Source organism: Lucilia cuprina, chromosome 3, assembly GCF_022045245.1.
Source record: "Lucilia cuprina isolate Lc7/37 chromosome 3, ASM2204524v1, whole genome shotgun sequence".
Lineage (NCBI taxonomy): Eukaryota > Metazoa > Arthropoda > Insecta > Diptera > Calliphoridae > Lucilia > Lucilia cuprina.
In genome coordinates this window covers 909,722-934,327 of record NC_060951.1, presented here as the reverse complement: position 1 = coordinate 934,327, position 24,606 = coordinate 909,722, and the positions used below count along the sequence as shown (strand labels likewise).

The window sequence follows — 24,606 nt, the reverse complement described above, 5'->3', positions numbered from 1 at the left end:
ACGTTACATGACATTCAAATGGCAAAAAGTGCATTTTTAAGGCAAAAACGCAGCATTTTTTTGTCAAAAAAAGGCAAAATGTCAACACGAGAAAACAGAGATTACAACTTGAGATGGAATAGAAGGTAAAGGAACAAAGTACTGAAAAAATATCATGGGACACTGACAATAATTTAAAGCAAATAATCAAAATGAATCAGAAAAGCAATCTACAAGTAAAGTTCCCACGACAATTGGATCTCCCCTCCAGAACGACCCGATTCCTAATAGACCAAAGATTATCAACTCAGCAACAGCTGTATCAACCGGAAGTTTTTCCCCAGAGAAGAACATCCAGTTGCAGCCAACCTGTTACAACAAGTAAAGAATGAATCAACCAGTCCTGGTATTGGATTGACAAATAACAAAGGCCCTGTGGCCAAAACTTGTTATGGGTGCTACTAAAATACTTGTAGAACTGAACAGACGCAGTCTAAGGGCTCTGATATGCATTCTAACTGGACACTGCTCAGTTATAACCTTTGTTAGTAAGTGGGACAGTAATGTACCGCACTATTGCAGGTTATGCGAAGATGAGGAGTAAATAAGACGACGGAGCATATTATTTGACAATGTCCTAGAATACACAACCTCAGGCTGAAATGGCTAGGGAATAGGTTACATGGCGAACTGGGGGAAATTTTGGGACTTAATCCTCGCAGTCAACTAGGTTTTGTTAAGGGAATTAGTAACTTCTTTAACTGGGCTTTATAGGGGGACATGGATTTTCTTTATTATATATAATTAATTATTTATTTATCTGTATTTTCATTCTTGTGTTGTGGTAGTGTTTTTGGCTTCTCTGTTTTTGAATCTTCACTTCTTGAAGGAAATCACAATGCTGGGAATCACAATCCTAAACTTCAATTGGTTTTTCAACTATAGTGAAGAACTACTTTCATGCTAAAATCTACGACTACTATGCTCTTCTAACTTTTTTAAATTCAAAAGTTTTTTCTCAAATCTGGGGAACAGTACACTACAATCTAAGAAGCATTGGTATAGCGGACACGATTTTACCAACACGTATTCCTAATTCAAAAGTAACTATCTTACAGTTTCATTCGAAATTAGAAAACATCTGGGTGACAGCAAATCACAATTAGTAAAGGATTCCTATAAAGATCCCTATTATGTTGCGAATTTTTCTAAAAAAATATATTTCTTCTCAAATCATTGTATTTACATCAATTAGAACTCATTAAACTCTTTATTTCAAATTCGCTCTATTAAATTCTTGTTGTACTTAGTCATTGATAAGGTGCTTATAAAAATAACACATTATCAGATGAAAATCGACGACTTCTACACGTCTACCGCAAAACATAAACATGTATAAATATATGATGTTTTGTTCTTAATACTTGCATTTCACAATCAAGAATCAGTATAAATTCTAATCTAATAAAAATACTTATTAGATTCTTAATTAGATTTTTAGAATGTTGAATTAGATTTTGTCATAAATAGTATTAGATTCTATTAAAAATTCTCAACTACTAAATAATTTAAATGCAACAACTTACCACAAGTTCTTGATATATCCTGACTTGATTTCTGAAATTTTGCTACTGCCTTATAAATGTTAATGGATTCTTGACTTGGGATCTTGAATTTTCTACTGCTTAAAATGTTTCTTGGATTCTTGACTTGATTTCTTAAACTACTGCATACTGATTTCTTGATTAACTTAAATTTTTTTTAATTTTACTACAGCTTTTCTTAAAAGTTTTACTTTTTCGCTTTGTAAATTTCTTTAAAAAACTTTAAATATTTGGTTTTTCTTTTTTTACGGTTTTTTGTAGTTTGTTTTTTATTGTTATTTAGTTTTTCTTTTTTTGTTTATTATTAATATTATTTTATACTTGTTGTATGACGTATTACAAAAAAGGGGTTTATTTTCTCGATCTCTCTATACTTTACATTTATATTACCATTAAGGAGAAACACGCGCACTTACACATACTTTGAACAACAAAGCAACTCTTAACAACCTTCGAATTTAAAATAGAAGGAATTTTAGTCCTCGATTTATGCACAAAATTTAAAAATGAAACCTTTATTCTGTTGTTACTCTCCCGGTCCCAATGTTGTACTCGGTGGTGGTCCACTGAGACCGGGAGCAAATCGCCAATTGGGGAAAATATTGTTGTTGCTGTTGCGTTGTAATGACATATTCATAAAATCTCTGCAATTTGAGACTTATAAAGTTGAGGTATTAAGATGAAATAAAATTGTCTTTGTGGTTGCTGCGTTGCGCTCCCCTAAGAGTAGACTAGGAGTCTACTCTTCGGCAATGACTTGTTGTTGAACTTGTTGCTCGTGGTGTTGGTTTTGTTGTTGCTGTTGCTGCTGATGTTGTTGCTGCTGTTGGTTTTTGTGATGATGGTGTTGGTTACGTTGATTGCGATTGCGCTGGTTGCGATTATCACGACGTTGACCACCCCAGTTGCCACCGCCTTGGTTGTTTTGATTGGGATTGTAGCCACGATTACGTATGTTCATGTTACCGCGTTGGAAGAAGTTACCTTGCTTCATATCGAATATCTTTTCATTAACATCCACCAAATTGGTGACTTTATCGACGAATTGCATGGCGAGTGCCTGTAGACGTGAAGGTTCAGAACGATGCATAACTACGGTCTCAGTGGGATCATCCAAACTGGCCATCAACTCTTCGTTAATAATCATCTTGCTGATGAGGGAGTGTACCTTTTGGACCGGCAAATCGTACATTTGTGCCAAGGAGGGAATACTCAATGAAGTGTACACATTTGAGTAGGTGAAGAGATAAGTGCGCAATGACTCTTCCTTGATGAATTTCACCAACATTTCACGTACACGATCAGCTTCGTAGAACAAATCCCAGACTTTAGTGTTCATCTTCTTGTTGACAATAAAATTAACACAGGCTTGCCAGTTGCCGCAACGCATGGCCTTAGCGGCAGCAACAACATGTTCTCTCATTGATTCAGGGGGACCTACAAGCGATTGACGTTCGGAAGAACGCAATTGTTGATAGAAAGTCTTACTGATCATGCGACGACGGGCATCGAATTCATGGGCAGCAATGTAAGGAATTTCAATGAGCATGGCGGATACCAAATAGACACATTCTAGCAATTCCAAGTTAATGTGCATGTGGAAAGGCATTTGACGTTGCTTTTCAATCTTCTCTTGTTCAGCAGAACGTTCATGTTGACGCTGGGGCAAAAGACCTTGGGCCAATAGTTCTTTGGGCTTACCGGTTACCATTAAATCAACCAAACAGTGATGGGCATCCTTAATGTTCTCTTGACGGAAGGCACACAAACCCAAATTGGCCATCATGCGGTTATAAAGGATCTTGGTGGAAGGATCAGCAACATCGATGGTGTCTTGCAAGTGAGACATGAGCACCAAATCACGAGCTTGGAACCAGTTATCATGCAAGGCATGATGATAGATATGAGCCAAGATGGCGCGGGTACGAATACGATCGGTGTCATCCTTGGCATAGATGAATTTGCACAAACGATCCATAACCTCAACAGTGGTAGTGGTGGTGGCAGGAATTTCACCGCGTTTGCGTTTCAAAACCTCAGGGTCGAATTTATAGTAAAGATGTTCAATCTTACGCAAGTAGATACGGCAACGTTCGTTATTGTTGCCGATCTTTTCGAAATATTGCAAAACACTCTCAATGATTTTGGTAACATTCACTTCATCCTTAAGACGCAAGACATAGTCGTTGGAATGAGGATCACATTCTTTGAGCAATTTGGTAAACTCATCATCCAAACGTTCAACGGCGGCCAAAGGACAACCACGAATCAAATAAGTGGGGGTGATGAATTCCTCATTTTCTTCCGCAACACTTTCACTCATGGTAATGTTATCATTGGCCAACAACAATTTCATCATGCTTTGCATAACATCAAGTAATTTAGTCCAGTGTTCCAACTTCATGGGTTCCGAAATCTTTTGATTGTAATCGTAGATGGCGGAAATGATGTTGAAATGGATTTTAACAGCCACAGCTACACCGAGGTTATGTTGCTCAGCAATGTCGCGTAATTCAAATAACATGTCGATTTGCATACGACGATCGGTACGTTTCTTACCACGAGCCGACATGATTTCACTCAATTTGGCTAACACCAGAGGAACATCGATTTCAGCATCCTTCTCGAACATTTTGGGTTTTTCAACAACTGGGCCTTTAACAACAATTTCCCATTCTCCCTCTTCATCGGCTTCCTCTTGCTTTCTGCGAGCCTTGGGTTCCTTGGTGCGCTTCTCCTTCTTGCGCTCCTCACGATCTTCTTTTTCTTCTTTACCAGAGGGCTTCTTCAAGAAACGATCGCGAATGTTAACATATTGATTGTCATCATCCGAGGATTCAGTTTCGGATTCAGTATCTGAATCCCAATCAATGGAATCATCTGAATCATCTTGATCTTGTTCCAATGTTTTAGCAGGAGCAGATTTAGCGGATTTTTGTTCGCTAGCTTGTTTTGGATCACGGACTTCAGCTACATGGGGTTTCTCATTGTCCGAATCGTAAGCTGCTTCTTCATCTTCAGCCTCACTTTCTTGGTCGGGGTTCTCACGGAAACGCACCAAATCATCCTCAAAGTCCTTAATATATTTACGCACTTTCTGGCGCAATGTACCTAAGGATTTGGAGTTATTCTTTGAAAGATTCTTACGTCCCTCTCTATCTTCCCATACTTCATTAATGAAATCCTCCAACTCGACCAAACAACGTACATAGAAACGAGGAGTAATGCCGTTTTCCTCCTTGGATATAACCGGCAAAGCCTTTTGATAAGCTCGCGTCAGGTCCTCAAAACTAGTTAAAATACTTGACATATCCTTAATTTTCTTGTGGTTGCGAATATTCTTGATAAGCGCTGTAAGATTTTCATAGCGTTTTTCTTTGGTGGAACGTACTACACGTTTTACCTCTTCCTCATCATCACTGAATTGCTGTTGGTGGAATAAAAACAAAGATTAATTATTAAAATATTTTTTTTATTGTTATACACTTACATAGGCAGAGGTTTTGCTGTAGATTGGTGCCTGAACCTCCTCATTTTCAGAATCGGATTCCGAATCAGAACCGGTAGCAAAGAAACGTGACATGTTTTTATTGTTATGTTAGTCCACACTCACTTTTGAGTCAATCTCCTGAAACAACCATACAAAATGAGACATTTTTTAAACACAATAATAAACGAGTAATAAGCAATTGCTTTTGAGGTTAGGTATTTTTTGTGCACATAAATTTTGCAGCCAACATGGCTGATGCCACACCACAAACTTTTTTGCAAATATTTTTGTAAAATACTTTTTGTCTAACACTATTTCAAGTTGCAGTTGCACTTTATGTCGTGGTCTTTATGGCTGCTGCTTTTGTTTATTTTTTAGACATTTTAACAATAATTTAACAATTTTTTAATAAACTTACAATAAAAAAAGAAATTTTCGCTGACGACTTCGTACAAGTCGCTTTTTAAAAAGGCATTACCCAGTATAATTGATAAATGTCATTAGAAAACAAACATGAGAATTGATAGGCGTAGCTACACCGCAAATGTTGCCACTTCATGTTTTTATTAAAGTAATTCAAAATTAAAGTATTTTAAAAACCGTTTTTTAAATCAACTTTTATTTGTACTCAGAGTTGTAATATCTCGAATTTGTGCTGCCAATAAAACGTGAAACCGTTTTTTTCTGAAAAAATGTAACCGAACACATGACCTTCATATTGACCAACCATAGTAAACATTGAAGTATATTTGGGTTTGATGGACAAAAAACTATTTGGTTGTTAATTGTGTGATTTTTTAAATATTTACATTTGTTATTTTCCTATTTGTAGCGCCTTGGCAGTAAAAAGTGTAACCTAGTTTGAAAAACATTTGTTATTATGATAGGTGCTGTCTAGTTGGTTGTATGTAGTCATTTGTTCCCACTTAGTTGTTAATAAATATTAAATTTTTATAATTTTTTAAGTTAATAATGACTAATAGTTTATATAAATTAAAGACAAAACTATTTTTGTATGATTTTGTATAGTTTTTTTTTAAATAGTAAAAATTAAAGGAAATTATATGTAGTTACACAGTTAATGTTGCCACACGTTCATTATCTCTTTAAAATATGGTAACAATTGCCAAAAGTTGCCAAACGCATTTTTTATTCTTATGTTTTTTTTTCAAATTACTCAATTATATGATCATTTTAAATTAATGTTGTGATTTTTAAAGTAAATTTCATACAATAACTTTTAAAATAAAAATTTAAAATATTGTATATGATTAAAACTCTTAATTTTTATTAAACTCATGTTAGAGTGGCAGCACTTTTAAACAAAATTAAACGAATGAAGCAAAAAGAAAATATGAGAGAAGAAAAAAGCCAAAAAAAGTAAGAAGAAGACGCAAGCTGTAAATCTCTACATAGTGAAAAAAATCGCGTTTTCTATACAATTTTACTTTAAGAAAATTAGATTTTCTGTAAAAAGGTAAATTAAATGTGCAAAATGAATTAAATTTACATTGAAATCTCTAATCCATTTGAAGTTTTGCCACAAAAAGTTTACCTTTACATTTTTGGGCCGGTTGGCATGCACCTCATTGATGTTTGGGTTTGATAGTCACAACATAATTGTATATTTTCTTATTTCAGAAATTAGCTTGGCTGGCCATAACAGGAAGAGCGTTATCATTAAGTTAAGTAGCCAAACGTTGGTAATTGCCAAAATTTTTGCAAAACTAAAAGAAATAACAAATTTATAAAGCAAAGCAATGGCCGATGTTGCAAATGAGCCTGAACCTGAGGCAGAGTACTCCGTAGAACGAATTGAGGATAAACGCATCATAAATGGCAAGGTAGGTAACGGTGGCATTGAAAAAAGATAACAGACTTGGTTTATATCCTTTAAATATTCGTTTTTAGACTGAATACTATCTTAAATGGAAGGGATATCCACGCAGTGAAAACACATGGGAGCCGGTGGAAAATCTTGACTGCCCGGATTTAATTGCCGCCTATGAAGAGTCCATAAAACCTAAAAAAGGTTAGTTATTGTATATATTTGTAAATTTCCCGTTTAATTATTTATAAACAAATAATTTTGTGTTCCAATTTAGCGGAGCCCAAGAAACGACCTTCGACAGCACCAAACAACGAAGCTAAGGCCAAACGAAAGGCAGCCGAAGAAGAAAAGGACACTAGAAAGACGGTGGGATTTGATCGCGGTCTAGAGCCGTCCAAAATTTTGGGTGCTACCGATTCTTCGGGCGAACTTATGTTCCTGATGAAATGGAAGGGTAGCGATGAAGCTGATTTAGTACCCGCTAAACAGGCCAATGTCAGATGTCCCCAGGTTGTTATACAGTTCTATGAAGAACGACTCACCTGGCATACGCCCTCGGCCGATGAGGATAAAGCTATCACTGCCAGCAAGGAGAATGCAGCCGCCGATTAGATGCTCGAAACCTAATATCCAGCGAAGCGCGCAACTCCCATAATTTAGTTTTTTAAGATACGTTATAAGTGCAACAACAATGACTTGGAGTACTGACACCACAAAAAAAAAACAAATACCACAAAATACAGCAATGACCACTAAAATTCAATACAAAACAAAAACAACAAAATTTATAACAAACAAATTTGAATTTCAAGATATTTCTTATGTTTTTTTTTTTTAATTTTCTTTTAATTTTCCTTAACATTTTAAATGGATTTTTGTGTTAAAATACATACATACATACATATTTATTATTATTTTTTTAATAATGAATAACTATATTTTGCAATAATTTTGTTGATACTTGAAAGAAAATCAAAATTAATAACTGGACAAGTCAAAACATGGACATAACAGATTTGTCGCTTCTGTAAATGATTACCATCTAATTAATTAATAATATTTCTACCAGCTATTTCTCTTTTTGTGTGTTTCTCACATCATCAATAAAATTAAACAAAAACATTTATGAAAGTATTTAAATTTAAAAATATATATATATTTACAAAATCACATCACTGCAGGAGGAAGAGCCAATACATTTTGTCAAATTAACCAAGGCCAGGCTGTAAAGAGCCCTTTCGATGGGTAGCATATCTTTAACCATATTATGCATTTGATAAGGATCCTGGTCTATTTCATAAGCCTCTACAAAACCCTTTATAAGAAAAAAGAAAACAAGTAAGTACAAATTAATGTTGATTGATTTGTATGATACCTCATTGTCTTGGAATTCACAATATAAACGATTGGTTTGATAACCAAAATGGCGTACACAGGAGTAGGTATTATTCCAGGAATCTTGACAATGACAAGCTGCCTCCACTGTACACTCCGCCAAAAGATCTGTCCTTGACCAGGGACACTCTGGCTTGTAGGTATTTAAATTACCTTCGCCAAAATGTTGCACCAAAAGACTGCGTCTATAAAAACGATCTGAAGCAGCATCATATTCCGGGGCGTTGGCTAAAAAGGCATTAATGGACTGGCCATCAATGTGGGGATTGGAAGGCAATCCTAGCCATTCCAAAATAGTGGGAAATATATCGATTAGAGCTATAGGAGCAGTTATTTTTACCTTTGCTGGTATTGTAGGACCTCTTATAAGTAATGGTATTTTAATGTCGGTTTCATAAGGTTGACGTTTATCGAATGGCTGGGCAAATTGACCCATATGATAACCATTATCAGAGGTATATATAATATAAGTATTTTCCAATATATCTTTTTGTTCCAAAGTATAAACTATATCTGCTACTAGCTCATCTACAGCCAATAAAGATTCCCAACGTTTCTGATAAAAGCTATCGATTAAATTCAAAGTAATATTAGGTATTAATTCCGTATTGGAAACCAACCAATGTTTATCTGGAAAATAGAACAATTAAAAGATAATTCAAGGTTTTAATTAAAACAAAATCCTCAAAACCTTTGTCTATAACATTAAAATTGGGAGTACGTAAAGCCCCTTGGCCCGAAAAAGCATTACGATGACGTTCAGCTGGTGTGTAGGGTGCATGTGGAGCTGGCGGTGCCACCATGGCAAAAAAGGGTGTGTGATCTTCTTGTGAGTTTATGAAACTCTTAACTTTAGAACGCAACAAATCGGTTAAATAAACATTACTATAGCTAATATTTTTCATATTTTCCCTTAGGGTATAGTTGTAGTAGCGAGAATTGCCATGAAGACCATAGAACTTATGCCAACCTTGGGGCACTTCGGCCCCTTTGTATTGATTAAGATATTTGCCAGCAAAGAAATTTGTATAACCAGCTGCTTTTAGAGTAGGAGCAAGAGTTTCCATTTCTATTTGAGAAAGCCAATGTACACCGTTGCAGCCACCTTCTAGGGAATTGTTAAAAGTACGATGATTGTGAACATATTGACCCGAAAGTAAACTGGCACGTGAGGGACAGCATAAAGGAGAAGTGGTAAACTGAATTCCCCAACAAAAAAACTTGCAATTTATTTGATTTTATTTGTTTTGTTTGCAATACTTACAGCATTTTCAAATGTGGCTCCTTTTAAGCCAATAAAATTTTTAACATTCGTCATGGGCGTTAGACCATTTAAGAAAACATCTTGATCATCGCTGAGTATAAGCACAATATTGGGTAATTTGCCTTGAAAAGCAGCAGAGATTTCTGCTAGGCAATTGGTTAGTAAACAAAAAACTAAACTTTGCCTCAAATACATTTCAATGTGAACTGATTTTATTAAGCGCAGACTTGAACTTAAAATTAAACAAAATGATAATAAATGAATATCCACGGTGATGAGTAGGTGAGGTGAGTAATTTTTGTTTATTTTTAAAAGTCTTAAATTATGTAAATTTTTTAAAACATATGTATTTTAACGGTTATATTTAAAATACAAAAAAGGTTATTTAACAACACTGATTAGATTTATAGGTTATGTTTAAACGTTTTTAATTATGACAAACATTTTTTTCAATTCAATTTCAATCACCTCTATTCTGCATTTCGATTACGCTAACGTACCTACGTTTTTGTAAGTTGTTGTTTATGTGGCGGAGAGTCGGATCGAAATGCAGAATACCGAAATTGCTAAACGGAGAAAATTTCGATTCGAATTGAAATTTTAAATTGGGGCCAATATCTTTATAAAAATAAAATTGTCAATATGGAACTGTTAAAACTTTAGTTGTGATAATAACTTAAACAAAGTTCAAAAAAGTTATTATCTAAACGTTTTTTAAGGATTTTTAAAAGTTTTATTACCAATTCATTTAACACACAGATGTTTACTTGAAATATTTTTCTATTCACATGATCATCTCCGCTAAATATGTATGTACATTCAATTATAACGATCTACATACAAAATTTGAAATTACGTTTATATTCTTCTCAATTTTTGTGTCATAAAAACCTTAATTTACGTTTATTATTTGGAATTATCTACAACCAAACAAGTGTGCAATATTTTTAATAAATATATATTTAAATAAGATTAAGACTTAAATCACTTTCAGAGCTATATTTTTAGGTACTTTTTTAAGTTATGACTGAAAAGTCTAAAGCCTGAATAAGTCATATTTCAGTACTTTTCATATTTTCCGTTCTGAGGTTAAAGTGTTCAGAATTTTCAGGAAAAAAAAAACAAAACTATCGAAATAAATTAGATATCTAAAATAAATTGAACAATTCACAATGGATGTTGTATCATTGTAGGTCATAAAAATTTTTCAAATAAAATTTTTTGAAACAAAAACAAATCCATAATAAAAAAAAATTACAACATACTACGATACCACCGTACAACACCGATTATGAATTGGACAAATATGTGAAACTTTCGTCATTTCAAAACTATTTAAAATAGACAAAATTTCAAATTAAACTAATTAAATAATGACCTGTCAAATATCATTAGAGGTCTTAACAGAAAAACCTGATAAAATTATCTTTCTTAAATTAAAATTTTATTCAAATTCTAGTAAAACTTACCTTTTAATCTTTTTGTTAAAAAAATGTTTTTTAAAAAAACTTTAATAAAACACTTTCATTCTATATATAGTGAATTTTTTTGTTTGTTTGGCATATCGTATATATCTTTATATTATTTTCATTTATTTAATCGTATTATTATTATTTTGAATAATTTTCTGTTCTTTATAGTTTAATTAATTATTAATTTATATATTAACAGCGTTTAAACGTTAAACGCTAATACTTTTATGTGTTTTTTTCTTGTGTGTGTGTGAGTTTAAAATTGATTATCCCCTTAAAAATTTATTACAAATTACAAAATTTGTAAAACAGCTTTAGATAATTTACAAAAAAAAAAAAAAAAGAAACCCAAAGAAATAATTTCATTATTTTTATAATTGGTATTATTTTTGTCTCAAATACAAATTTCTATATCCAATATACAAAGAGAGATATTTTTTATTTAATTTCTTTTGATTATTTTAAGTTAGTTATTTACTCTCTTTAATATTTTAAATAGTTTTTTTCTTTATAATTTTGTTAAAAATTTTATTGATTTTAGTTTTCTTTTATATAAAAAAATTTCGAAATATTCTATAAAATTGTTACTAAGTTGTTTTTTTACCAAAGTTTTTTTTTAGATTTTTTTTAAGCTTTTGTAAGTTAATTTGTTTTTTTTTTTAGGATAGTGTCCTTAACGTGTCGTCTGGTTTACTATTTTGTATATCACAAAAAAATTAATGAATGTATTCCTATTTGTTTTTCTTTTTTTTATTTAAATAACTATATCCAATATATAAATTTAAATTCTAATTCATGCACACACATTTTTTTGTTAATTATCAAAGTTCATAGTTCATTGTTGTAATCAAGTACTTTACTTTTTCTGCCAGTGTATTGTTGGTGATTTGGTGGGTGTATTTATTGAATTTGAGTGAATTTTTTGTTTCTAAACAAAATCAGTTATGAAATTGTATAGAAAATATAAAATTTTCTTTAACAATCGTTTGAATGAAAACCTTTTAAAACTAATTTTATGAATTTGAAATGATGGAATTGTTTTAAAAAATATTATCAAAACATTTACCTAAAATGTGTTAAGATTTCAATTTAAGAAAGCTTTTTAAAACTATATGCTTGATCTTCTACTAAAACAAAATCTATTTCGGAATTAAGAACAAATTTTGAAATTTCAAAAATTCTACAAAAATTTCGATAAAACTTTTAGGTTTTCTTTTGAAAATTTGTTTTTTTTTTGTCAATATTTTTCTATTCATACATACTTGTTGTTTTAATTAAAACAAAAAAAAAAACTTTCAAATTTAATTTCTATTTTAGAATATATTTGAATATTTTCTCTTCTTTACTTTCAAAACAATTTTAGTGGCTTTATTTTAGAGCCATTTTGGATTGTAGTTGTTTTTAGCCAAAACAAAAAATAAAATATTTCATAAAAAAATAAGGCTTTTCAAAATAAAAATTTTGAAAACAATTCATTATTTATTTGGACTTAAAACTAAAATCATATGCAAAAAGGTGTATTTATTTGTGTGTGTGTGTGTGTGTGTGTGTTTAAATGTGTACATTACATATTTATGGGATTGTTTAATTTTCCGGAACTACTGGACTACAATAACTAGAGCTACAATTAGTTACAACTACCAAAAAAAAAATTTACAAAATTTCGAATGAACCCTCTTGCAAAAAGGATAATTCATTATGGCTATAAAAATACATACATACATGAATTGTATATTCATATTGGATTTTGTCTGGGCTTAGTTTGTATGATTTTTCTTCAGTAGTCGGTCAGCAAAAGATTTTTTTATTTCAATATAGTTTTCAGTTTTCAAATACAAAAAAAAGTTCACCAAACAGAATTAGTTCACTTTTCACTTCCAACTGCTAACGATATACATATGTAGACTGACGACTACTGCTACTATAAATTGTTGAATCTTTACAATCGTACAAACAAATTTGGACACGATTTTTTTTTTCTTATTCATACAAAATTTGTATGTTTTAACAATTTCTTTTCGATTTGTTTTTGTAATATAAATATTATAATTATTATTAATACATACATTTATAGTCACACATTTATTAGTATTTCTTTAAAGTGATTGTTGTTATTATTAGAATATTTAATTTATTTGTTTGTATTTTAAACCATAAACATTTATTAAAATGTCTGATATTCATCATATTCCATACAAATAACAAATACATCATAATACATTATATATAAATAAATACATACATATACATATAGACATAAATTAGTTAGTCCTACAATAATTTTATTATAATATTAATTTTATTTTATTTTCTTTTTTTATTTTAAATATATATTTTATTTTTATTTTTAATAATATTACTTTATAATTAAATAACTCTAAGCATAATTAATATTATTATATGTATATTGTATTTTTTCTTTGTTAAATAATATTTACATCAAAGTTCTCTGCAGCCACTGGGGCGACTGTTTATCTGAGAAATCTGCTTTTGTTAAGACAAATTTGCGTTTATTTTTTTCTTTAATTTTACAAATTAAACAATTCAAATTTAGTTATCCAGTGTAACAAAATGTTTGCTTTTAAACTGGAACTTTTTTTAAAATGGTTGTTTTGTTATATTAACACTAATTTCTTAACAGCAAGAGGAAAAACGTTAAGGAGTTAATTGTTTTTTAGGCTAAGTTTAAAAGGAGTTTTTTTCTTTCTTTCTTTTAAGACAGTATAATTTTATTATACTGTCTCTTTTAAGATGTTAAATGTTTTTTGAAAATAAAAAACTCTCTATCAGGCCTTTCAAATAAAATGATTGTTGTTTGTTTATGTGTTATAGTTGATGTTCAATTCCCTCAATCATTTTTTTAAAATGGAAAAAAGTGGGAATTTGTTTTTATTTATTTAATATTTTTCCAAAGCTCGCCTCAGCTTTTTGCAGTAAAATGGACATTAAGATTCACGCTCCTTTTTAACCTTGACTTCTTCTCCTAGAATAGTCGTGATTTCGCCCTGCATAAATGCCCAAGGTATCGTTGAGTTAGCCAACGGACAACGATCACCACTAGGACAATAGACTTCATTGCCCAGACCCTATAGAGGAAGATAAATAATATGATATTAAATTGAAGTTTAAATAATAAAGTCTAGACTAGAGAATGGATTAAGGTTATAGACCAGACTATAGACTACTGTCTATCTACAATTCAGCTAGTATACACTAGCCTATATTGGACTTAAAAAAGCGCTAATGATATGATTTTCTATAAAATACTTACATTTTGTCGCTTTATACTTTCCCGACTGCAGGGGAAGCAGAATTTGTGATGATTTACTGAGGGACATTGCACAAAGTGCGTATCTTCAAGACGTTCCTGGCACAGCGTACACTTAAGGGTGGTATTTTGGGCTGTATTAGGGGGTGGAGGTGCTGCTGTGCCTGCTGGTGCAGGGCCTGCATTGCTGAGACCGCTAGGTGGTTGTCCAGTAGCACTGGTACCTGTAGGTCCAGTCACTTGCCCATCGGGACCGGTGGCTTGTGACGGCAGAGGTCCCGGTGCCGCAGCACTACTAACACCCACATTATTCACTGAACCACCGGGTCCCACTGGTGGAGCATTTGATGTTTGATTGGCCTGTACCTCGGAACTGGTTACTGTTGTACTCGAAACGTGACGTGAACCGGATGAGCGGCGACCAGATGATGAACCTGCTATAATAATTGTAAATTAGTATAAACTCTAAAGTTAAAATGTCATTTTTCTCTTTAACTCACCCGAACTATTCGGCGAATGTTGACTGCCTCTTGAGGCGGTACGTGGCGGTGGTGGTCCGGGTGGACTCGGTCCGTTACGTGGACTGCCTGGTGGCAATGTCTCTGTAATAGACATTAAATTAGCCATTGGACTTTGAGTTAATTGGGTAACTGAGGTGGCTGTTGTTGATAATTGTGGCATGGGTGGTGGTGCTATTGACTGTGGCGGAGGTGGTTGTGGCTGAGATGTTGGTAATGCCGGTGGCGTCGAATTGCCTAGTGAAACGGCCGGATGTGGCAATGTTGGAAATACTACAAATATAGTCAAACCCCGCGTACGAGAAGAAGGTATAAGTAAAAATTATACAATTTACATTAAGACAAAAAAAAAACACAATACATCAACACACTGTGTGACTTGACTAAAAATGCACTTTATTTTCAGTGTATTTTTTTTAGGTGCATTGTGCTAATATTTAAATTAACCTAAAAATTCATAACAATAAACTACTAATGAGAACATTTTGTTTAAAAAAATAGCTGCTACTAAAAATTAATCTATTAACTTCACATTCATGTGTATTTCAAGTCTTTGCGTGTCGGTTATAATTTAAAAAATAATTTCAAGTGCATGTTTATAAGGGGTAGGAGTTTTAAATGTTAAACATGTTTAATTGAATATTTAGTTTTTATGCAATGTTTTTCGAGGAGCTTAACTTTCCAGCCCTGCTATTTATTTCCCAACACAGATTTCTTAAATAAGCAATGCGTTCAATAGATTTTTCTAAATAAATAAATAAAAACTACACAATTATATGTACATATGTATATACAAAAAAACGCAGACGTTAGACCCATGAAATAATGAACAACATCTGCTAGTACCAAGGAGCACAAAGATTCTTTGGTTTTAAAATTTCCATAACATAATTTGTTGTCTTATATTAAAAAAAGTTACATTCCAGGATTTCAATCTAAAATTAATTTTTCATATTTTCTTTTGTATCTTGATATCGTTTTTCTTCTTTCTAAAACATTTAAAAACAATTGAATAAACAAACATTTAGTTTAGGCGGTTGCTATTTTTGTATGCCCGATTGTCAGTCGGTCTGTCAAACACACAAACGTCATACACAAACACTAGCACTCTCAGATTTAGTCTATATACACAACATGTTTTCATTCAACCCAGTACTAAATACAGTGTGTGCATACGTCATTTTTATAAATTGGCACCACTAAACACAACAATAATGGCGATGGTGTCAGTTAATTTTTTTTGTTTTGTTTTGTTTTTGGTTGGCATGCAAACATGCACAAGTTCAGTATTTTGCTTTTTTATTGTTGTTGTGCTTTCTTGCTTATGCCATGTTGTGACGATTTTTTTGTTTTTGTTATTTGGGTTTGTTGCTGTTGTTGGGGGGAGGTGGTATAAAACATTAAGAAACGCAACAACTGTTAAAAACAACAACAAAAAATTGGCCGAAGCAGGCATTTTTTTGTACTATTGCGAGGCTTGTCTTCTTTTCGTCTTTTTGGCATATTTACAAGTTTGTTTTTCTTTCGTGTGAGTGCGAGTGTACAGAAAAGTTTGAAGAGAGGGCGGGTGAATGTATTAGCGGCAAATTTATTTATTTAATGCAACAACAACAAACAAATACAAATATATAGTATATAATGCACTACCTATACATACAGAAAAACAGTGTCTAACAAAAGTTTTGCATAAAAATTTAAAGAATTTTTAATTTTCATGTTTGTATAAAGCCAATAAATCAGGATCAGAAGGGTCCAAAATAGAAAAATTATAAAACTAATCTGGCAACTTACACTTCATAAAGAAAATTTTCTTTCTACTCTACTCTACTCTACTCTAAAATAAAAAAATGTGTTAGAACTCACGTACAAACACGCTCACTCACAAAAAAGCTATTTATATGCAGCTGAGCGCATTCATATGCATTTGTTTCTTAAAATAAATAAACATGCATGTCTCACATAATTTAAGTGTGTGTGTGTGTGTTTAATTCGTCGTAATATGTATTTTCTATATAGTATGAATGAAATAAACAGTGACAAACAAAATAGGTTTAAAGTTAAATTTATTTTGCTGAAATTAAAAGTTTCTACCTATAGATACACATAGAAATAGGTAGGTATTTCTTCTTTTTTGCAAACCCAAACAATTAATATTACATTAAAATAAAAAGAAATGATTTGAATAATAATTTAAAAATTTTTTGTTCATTAATTTGTATTCATTCCTGGCATTCTTCGACAACAAACATCAACAACTATTGTATAAAACGTGTTTAGCATATGAATTGTATTTCATTTAAAATAAAAAAATTAATGTATTTTAACAGACAATTAAACTGTATAGAGAAAAATCACAAAGAAACGTTATAAACAAATTTTAAAACGGTTTTAATAAAAGCAAAAAGTTTGAATGAATTAAGATAAAAAAATTTATTTATCCGTTTAAAAAATTTTCAAATTCTTTCAAAGTTCTGCTTATTAATAACTTTGTTCCTCTGATACCTATACGATACCTATAACGATAACTTTGCATGTTTGTATGGCCTTTGACGATAGAGATAAAACGTAAACAATTTTAAATTTGCGAAATATGTACTGTTTTTTTTTTTTATTTTTTACTTAAACAGACACTCAAACAGAAACCTCTACTCACACTCGAAAAAAACTTGTTAAAAAATTAAATTTAATTTTATTTTTCATTATTTGTACATTCACATGTCTGATACGAATGTCTCTCTGTATGGTATCTGTGTGATTTAGTAAATATTTGCTTGTCTTAACTGAAAACAACGAAAAAATATTACACCTTTCCCTTTAAAGCGGGAATGTACTATACAATTATAATAATTGATAATAATGTCAAGCTGTTATCAGTTTATTTAATTTCTATAGGTATGATTCTAAAATTTAATTTCTAAAGATGAAATTTTTACTAAAAAGTTAAAGTAAATATTGAATATTAGCTTATACACATTTTCCCCCGATTTTGCTAATCGTTATTGTACTTTTTTACGAACTTATTTAAGTGTGTGCTCAACAATGTTTCAGTTTTTGCGTTTAAAACGCGATAAGATAAGTGAAGAACGTATCTTCTTATTTTGTATAGCATGTACATTTAACATAATAGTCTCAAATCTCAATAGAACATTTTACTGACTGTTACCGATAAGATTTCCTCTTATCAATTGAATTAAAATTATACAAAATTAAATAAACATATAAATAATCAGCAGAATTCTTATCAAAATTAACGTAAAAATTGCATACTTTTTAATTTACTTATGGCTGTTAAGTAAGTGAATACTTTTAAAGAGTAACCGAAAAGTCAATATGAAATTAAATGAATAGAACTAAAACCAGTTAAACTCTACTAAAATTTTTCTATGTATATATTTATATTCTGAAGTAGTTCCAAAATTAAACAAAATTCTATCTTCTATCTGAGTACGGAAATACAATAAAATTAGAACTAATATAGAATTGAAGAACTTGTTTCTAAATTTAAAAAGAATTTAGAACTAGGCTAGAAATAAAAAGTAAAACTAAAAACTGAATAATTGACTTACAACTATTATAAAATAAAAATCTGACCTAGAATTAGTCTACAATCAAATTTGAAATAATTATTTTACAAAAATTCTAGAATTGAAAATGATTTTCAAATAAATTAAAACAAATACCTATACAACGAACTATAATTGCTCTAGAAATAAATATAATTTTTAGATAAAATAGAACATGTACCAAATTATCCATACATATGTGATCGAGTAAAATAGATCTTAGTTTTCCTTTTTGAGATGTCAAATAATTTTAGTCAAAATGAATTTTTGATTTTTATATAAATCATTACAGACCCGCTTATAACTCTGCTACTTTTTCCTTTTTTTCTGTTAAGTTAACATTCAAACGAATATTAAATTAAACTTGTGATTGTTTCAATATTTACTTGTTTTATTTTATACCCCAACAAAAAAAACATCTGATTTTTCCATAAAAAATTATCATTATAATATTGTTATAAAAACACGAGAATATTTTTTTAGTGTATCTATAACATGTATTTGTACATGCTCTTCTTATCAAAAAATAAATACCATTTGTAAATAATCATTGTGATTATTAATATTAATAATAAAATTATTATTATTATTTAGAGTAACATATTGAGATAAGATGAAAAGAGTCGGTTATCTGTCGAATGGGTGATAAGAGAATTATCAGTCAAACTTTCCGTTGCGATTAGATAAGACCCATTATTGTATACACACATACATACATATATGCGTGTGTAGAGGCTTATAGTCACCAGACTTCAGTTATATTTTTGTACAGATAACAGTGTGAAATTTTATGAATACAAGTATAAAGTTATATCAAAATATTCGTACATGAAAAAATAAACATCAAACAGTGGGTTTTATAAATAAAAAAAATCACAAAGAAACCTAAGTTTAAAATTTATAAAAGTTTTAAAAAAATAATCCTTTTACGTTATTTTGCCAATAATTAGTTATAGTGGCAGATATCGGCGACTAAACTGTTTTAAATATATGTACAAGTTATTATATTAAAAAAGGCCACAAATATCTATGTATATATTTTATAGTATTTATGTAGTTTTGCATTATTTATACAGGTTTTTTCTTGTTTTTTTATTTAACTGCTAAAATTATAGAAACAATATTGTAGCTGTTATTTCAACGATTCATACTTTCAAGATCTTGTCTACCTACCTACACATTCATATGATGTCACACATTCTGTTTTAGTTTTATAACCGGTTCATAGACACGCATTTAGTAACCACTTCTCAAATACTGCAAACATGTTCAATAACAACTTTTTTCACGTGTTTAAGCTAAAGATTGCCAACAAACGAAAAAAAATACAAATACATGTTCACATTAAGTAAAACTTCTCTGGGGTGGTAAATAAGGTGGTGGAGCGTATTGGGTTTTTAGTGGTATATGTCACAAGTATGGCTTCTTACAAATTCAATTTGTGACTCGGTTTGTTTTTTATATTGTTAGTTTATTTTTATTGTATTTTATTATTATTCGTATAGCGTGTCACACGAATGTTGTTGAAATATTAAATATATTTCATTAGGGTCATTGCGATTCACTGGTTCCACGCATATAGTTATGTATGTATTTTTTTCTCGTTGTAATTTTTTTTTGTCACGATTTCTCGAAACGTGGACTTGAAATTGTTTTTTTGGTTTGTTTTCAGTTTCAAGAAATTGACATCTGTTGATTTTGTTTATATTTTTTTAAACGAAACTGACAATTGCTTTTTTATCAATATCAATGGAAAAGTAATTAATTACCGAATAGGTATGAATGAAATGATTGTCATTATAACGGGGCATTAAAAAAAACATATATGGGTAAAATAGGAAAACTTTTCCATGCAACAATCTGACAACAGTGTGAACTGACAATGAAATTGTAAAGGTTCCTTACAGCCGTCTGAACTAATAATTTTTTAGTTGCTTTTTTTTTTAATTTTTTATTCTCAGTAAATTGCCAGATCTGCCAACTATGTAAGATCTGACAACCGTGTATACAAAACTTTACTTTGACAATTATTTATTGTTAATACCTATATGTAGGTATCTATAGTATCCAATGGATACATACATTGTATGTACTATAAACATACATAATACATTTGTATATAAACATTTACATATCCATTAAAACTTGTCTATTTATATATTTTTTTATAAAATAAACTCGTACAATTATATTTGTGTGTCACTGTTTACAGTTCCACTGTAGTATTTTCAAATACTACAGCAACAATACGAATTTATATATATTTTATCATATTTACTTATAGTACAACTACACTACAAACATACACACGTTTACTCACATCTATGTATATAAAACAAGAAGAAGACATACATGTATAGAAGAGCGGTAAAGGCAAGAGACAGAGAAGTTATGGTTGCTGGAGGAATAAATACATATTTATAGAGCAGATGGGTTTAAACAGAGGTATTGATGTAGTTTTTTTTCGTACCTTACCACCCCCATAACCCCTTATACAATCTAAAAACCACACTTACTTGACTTGTCTTACGATCATCATCTTGTTTTTGTTCTATGTTGTCGTTGTTTTTATTTTTAAATTAATACGACATATTCATACATATCTATAATACATACACTTGTAAGTAACTTACTAGTTGTACAACACGTTCGTGTTCATACCAAAAACAAAAATAAATATTCGTATGTATGCAGCATGTTCGTTTAAGTCTGGGAGCATGTATGTATATGTGTATCTATGTGTGTATAATATAATGTGTCGAGACATTGTTTTTTTATACTCTTTTTTTAAACGAAAACAACAAAAAACAGGTTTGGTGACGATGACTGTGGTACGTATGTACGAACGAGTAAGTGAATGAGTCTACAATGTTAGCAGAGGCAACCAACCAACCATCCATCCAAACCAACAACAGCAAGAAAAACATAACATGTCTAAACTCCAAAACTTGTTTTGGTAGTGTAGGTAGGGGTAGTCAGCCAGCGAATTGTTAACAATATTTTTTGTTGTTTTTCTTTTTTGCTGGGAACATTAGCAAAATATTTTTGACCAGTGCGCATGACATTTTTCACGGCTTACTAAACTGGTTTGGGGTTATTTTATAGATAGGCATGTTTATGTGTATGTATAACAGTACCAAACACTTTTAAACACATCTGTATGTATACATAAATACACACAATATGCATACAGTCGGTCATAACCCAGCAAACATATTATAATTAAATTGGAACAATTTTTATCGGTTGTTAAAGTGTAAAGTTGGTGACCTATTTAACATATGTTTTTAAAGCTAAACTTAACGATGTTTTGCGAAAAAAACTAAAAGTTTTGGGGAGATTTCTCACAGTTTAAGATAATTTTGGCAATTTTTTTTAAATTCAAATTTTCAAAATACCGGCAACTGTTACTAAAATAACAAGTGTTAATGTAAAGTTTTAAATTTATCCGATAATGACGTCGGAGTTTAGATTTTCAATTAATTATAATTTTTGAAGCTAGTAAAGCTTAAAATATCTCTCAGATGCTATTTCCTATTTACTTATTGTCAAAATTGTTAAATTTTCCTTAATAATTTTGTTTCCTGGGTTATGATGATTCTCAAATAGGTACGTATGTATGTACATGTCTCAGGATAACCGTTACAAATATGAGCCCTTGGTATACATACACATAAACTCAAATACACTTTCGTATATATATAGTATACACATTTGTATATGAAATAAAAAAATAATGATTTAAAAGCTTCTCAACAGATTTCTGGTCCTAAAATCGCACGTACTTAAATATTATTCTACGCTCACAGATACTTTTGTGCACATACATACACAATTTAGAAAAGTGCAATCAGTTAATAAATGTAAAAAAAATACATAAGAATTATCTGGATTATAATTTCTACAGTCTATGTACGCACGCCTCACTACTGTTTAAGTAGTCTAATTATAATTTTATTTTAAATTGTGATTTTATTTTAAAAAGTAAAATGATAAGATTTCATTATCTTATATCGTTTTAGTAGAGACTTATCTTTTCTAAACATGTTGTGATAAGATAAACAACGCTTTGACTTGAAATGTGAATGGAAATTTGATAGTAAATTAGCAAATAACGCAATTTTTTTTTCTAGAGAAATGTTCCTAGAACAGGGGCCAACAACGAGCAGTCACAATAGCACTCACACTACCAACAATTATAACAACACTTTTAATAATAATTATAATAAAACTAATAATCAAAAGGGTTTTGAGTGTTATGGGTTTAAAAGAGGAGTAAGATTTGAAATACTTACCGCCAGGTTTAAAAGTAGACGCATCAAATGAGGGCGCCCGGACCGGCTGATGTTTGTCGCGTAATCCAGAAGAACGTTCTGAGATAAAGGAGACGGCTGCTGGCAATGATTCGCCACGAGTAAGAGGTGGTCGTGAAGCAGGATCATCTATGGCTGACCTTTTAATGCCAGAAGGTCCACTGCCATCATTATGGGCATGTTCATCCTCCTCGGAGGGCGGCCGTTTCAGATTAACCGACAAAGCAGGTGGCACGGGTCCACCCACCTGGGAGGGATTAATGTTAGAATTGGCAGCGGCCGCAGCAGCAGCCACCGCTCTGTTCGACATGGACATGTGATGAGGAGTCATGTGTGAAATGCGTACTGGTCGAACACTGGCATCGTGAGCTTCCATTTTCACCGGAAAGTCCATTAGAGTGGCCTGAGGCGGTCCTATTCGTTGAGAAGGATAACTATGATGATGTTGTTGAGGCTGTTGTTGACCCACAACGCCCACACTTATGGGCGCTCCACTGCGATGCTGGCTCTGGGGCTGCTGTTGTACCGATGACTGTTGTACCTCACCATTTTCATGGCTACGTTTGGCCGCCTGATGTAGACGTTTCATTTGTCGGGCCGCATCTAGGACCAGTTCAATTCTGTCGGCTCCCTCGTAGTTCACACAACCGCGACAAACGGCCTCGGAGAAGTCATTGATCATGGCCCAGGGCATACGAGGCAGATCACACAAATAGCAGTGCTGGCGTTTAGTTTGTAATGACATGATTACTATGTGCGATACTCTGGAAATTGGGCTCAAGAAATCGATTAACACAAAAAACTGGTTGGTTGGTGTTTATATGGTAAGAGTTGTAACTCTTCTGCTGAGCAGGTTGTTGGTTGATTCTTTAAATTATTTATATTGTTTTTTTATTATTCTTCTTTTTGTTTTTGCACTGGGGTTGAATTGAGTTTATCAGCGCAGTTCTTGGTATACACGACCTGTGTTCTCCTTTGAAAACTAGGTAGCTTTACCACACAACTTAACGCTTATACACACAATACCAGAAGCTCTATTTTTTTAAGGATATTTAAGGTTTTCTTTTTTTTCTATAAATTTTGTAACACAAATTTTAATTTGTTAAAACACGCACTTTCTTTTAAGGAAATTTCCAAATCTTTATTTACAATAGATATTTGTTACAACTTTGTTTTGGTGATTTTATATCCTGTTGGATCAAAATTCCTTTTTACATTCTGTTATTAAAGTGCTGAAAAATAAACACATTTTTTACACAACATCCACACTGGCGTAACGTTAAATACGAACTAACACAATCCATGAGGCCGTTGTCCGTTATAAGACCCTCTCGTTGTAGTCGTATTGTTGTTGTTCTGTTATATGTTCTCAATTGTCCTTTTTATTGATTTTTGTGTATTTGGCAAGGAAATCGAATCGAGGAAGGAACATTTTATGCGTAGCAAACAACAAAAACTATTTTTACGCGGAGTAGCAACAACAATTTGGAAAACACATTCACTTTAATACACTTTTGATTTTTTTATTATTCTTTTTTTGATCTACCACCTTCTTTCTTTTATTATTGTTTTACTCTATTTTTGTTATTTTTTTTTTTTAATTTTTGTCTGAACTTTATTTTTACGATATGTAAATTATTTATTTTTTTAAGATTTTGAAATTGTTTAAATTTTAAACTGGTTTTTGCTGTTGTACTTTCAGTTTAATGTTCTGTTGTTTTTTTTTTATTCCTCTATAGTTATACATACAAATATAAAAGTATATATATATATTTTTTTTCTTAATAGATATATAAATGTTCCTCTCTACTTGACTACTCTTCAAATCGTGGAAAAGTTTAATTAAAATCCGACCGACGCATTACCTATGTATCTCAACAGTCTGCAACCGAATAAAACGGAATACAGC

The 24,606-nt window shown here is 31.3% G+C and overlaps 4 protein-coding genes across 7 annotated transcripts; 1 reads left to right on the top strand and 3 right to left on the bottom strand.

Moving 5' to 3' along the window:
- Window positions 1-1,812: 1,812 nt before the first annotated feature.
- Window positions 1,813-5,587, bottom strand: LOC111691055 (eukaryotic translation initiation factor 3 subunit C). Its single transcript, XM_023453677.2, has 3 exons — window positions 5,492-5,587; window positions 5,074-5,211; window positions 1,813-5,010 (listed from the first exon to the last, which is right to left on the bottom strand). The coding sequence occupies exons 2-3, from the start codon at window positions 5,164-5,166 to the stop codon at window positions 2,323-2,325; spliced, it is 2,781 nt and encodes a 926-aa protein (XP_023309445.1). The 5' UTR covers window positions 5,167-5,211; window positions 5,492-5,587; the 3' UTR covers window positions 1,813-2,322.
- Window positions 5,588-6,397: 810 nt separating this feature from the next.
- LOC111691038 (chromobox protein homolog 1-like) lies at window positions 6,398-8,028 on the top strand. The gene is made up of 4 exons (XM_023453659.2): window positions 6,398-6,550; window positions 6,715-6,917; window positions 6,985-7,105; window positions 7,179-8,028. The coding sequence occupies exons 2-4, from the start codon at window positions 6,834-6,836 to the stop codon at window positions 7,514-7,516; spliced, it is 543 nt and encodes a 180-aa protein (XP_023309427.1). The 5' UTR covers window positions 6,398-6,550; window positions 6,715-6,833; the 3' UTR covers window positions 7,517-8,028.
- A 35-nt stretch (window positions 8,029-8,063) lies between these two features.
- LOC111691039 (N-acetylglucosamine-6-sulfatase-like) lies at window positions 8,064-11,100 on the bottom strand. The gene is made up of 4 exons (XM_023453660.2): window positions 9,564-11,100; window positions 8,991-9,498; window positions 8,280-8,929; window positions 8,064-8,219 (listed from the first exon to the last, which is right to left on the bottom strand). Exons 1-4 carry the CDS (start codon window positions 9,756-9,758, stop codon window positions 8,064-8,066), a joined length of 1,509 nt encoding a protein of 502 aa, XP_023309428.2. The 5' UTR covers window positions 9,759-11,100.
- A 1,469-nt stretch (window positions 11,101-12,569) lies between these two features.
- On the bottom strand, window positions 12,570-24,606 carry LOC111686566 (interferon regulatory factor 2-binding protein-like A). Of its 4 annotated transcripts, none has more exons than XM_023448934.2 (4): window positions 22,680-24,606; window positions 14,804-15,094; window positions 14,307-14,740; window positions 12,570-14,121 (listed from the first exon to the last, which is right to left on the bottom strand). In XM_023448934.2, exons 1-4 carry the CDS (start codon window positions 23,440-23,442, stop codon window positions 13,981-13,983), a joined length of 1,629 nt encoding a protein of 542 aa, XP_023304702.1. In that variant the 5' UTR covers window positions 23,443-24,606; the 3' UTR covers window positions 12,570-13,980. The 4 variants fall into 4 exon arrangements, with proteins under 4 accessions (XP_023304702.1, XP_023304703.1, XP_023304704.1 ...); XM_023448935.2 differs by having other exon boundaries at window positions 14,307-14,737; XM_023448936.2 differs by having other exon boundaries at window positions 14,804-14,905.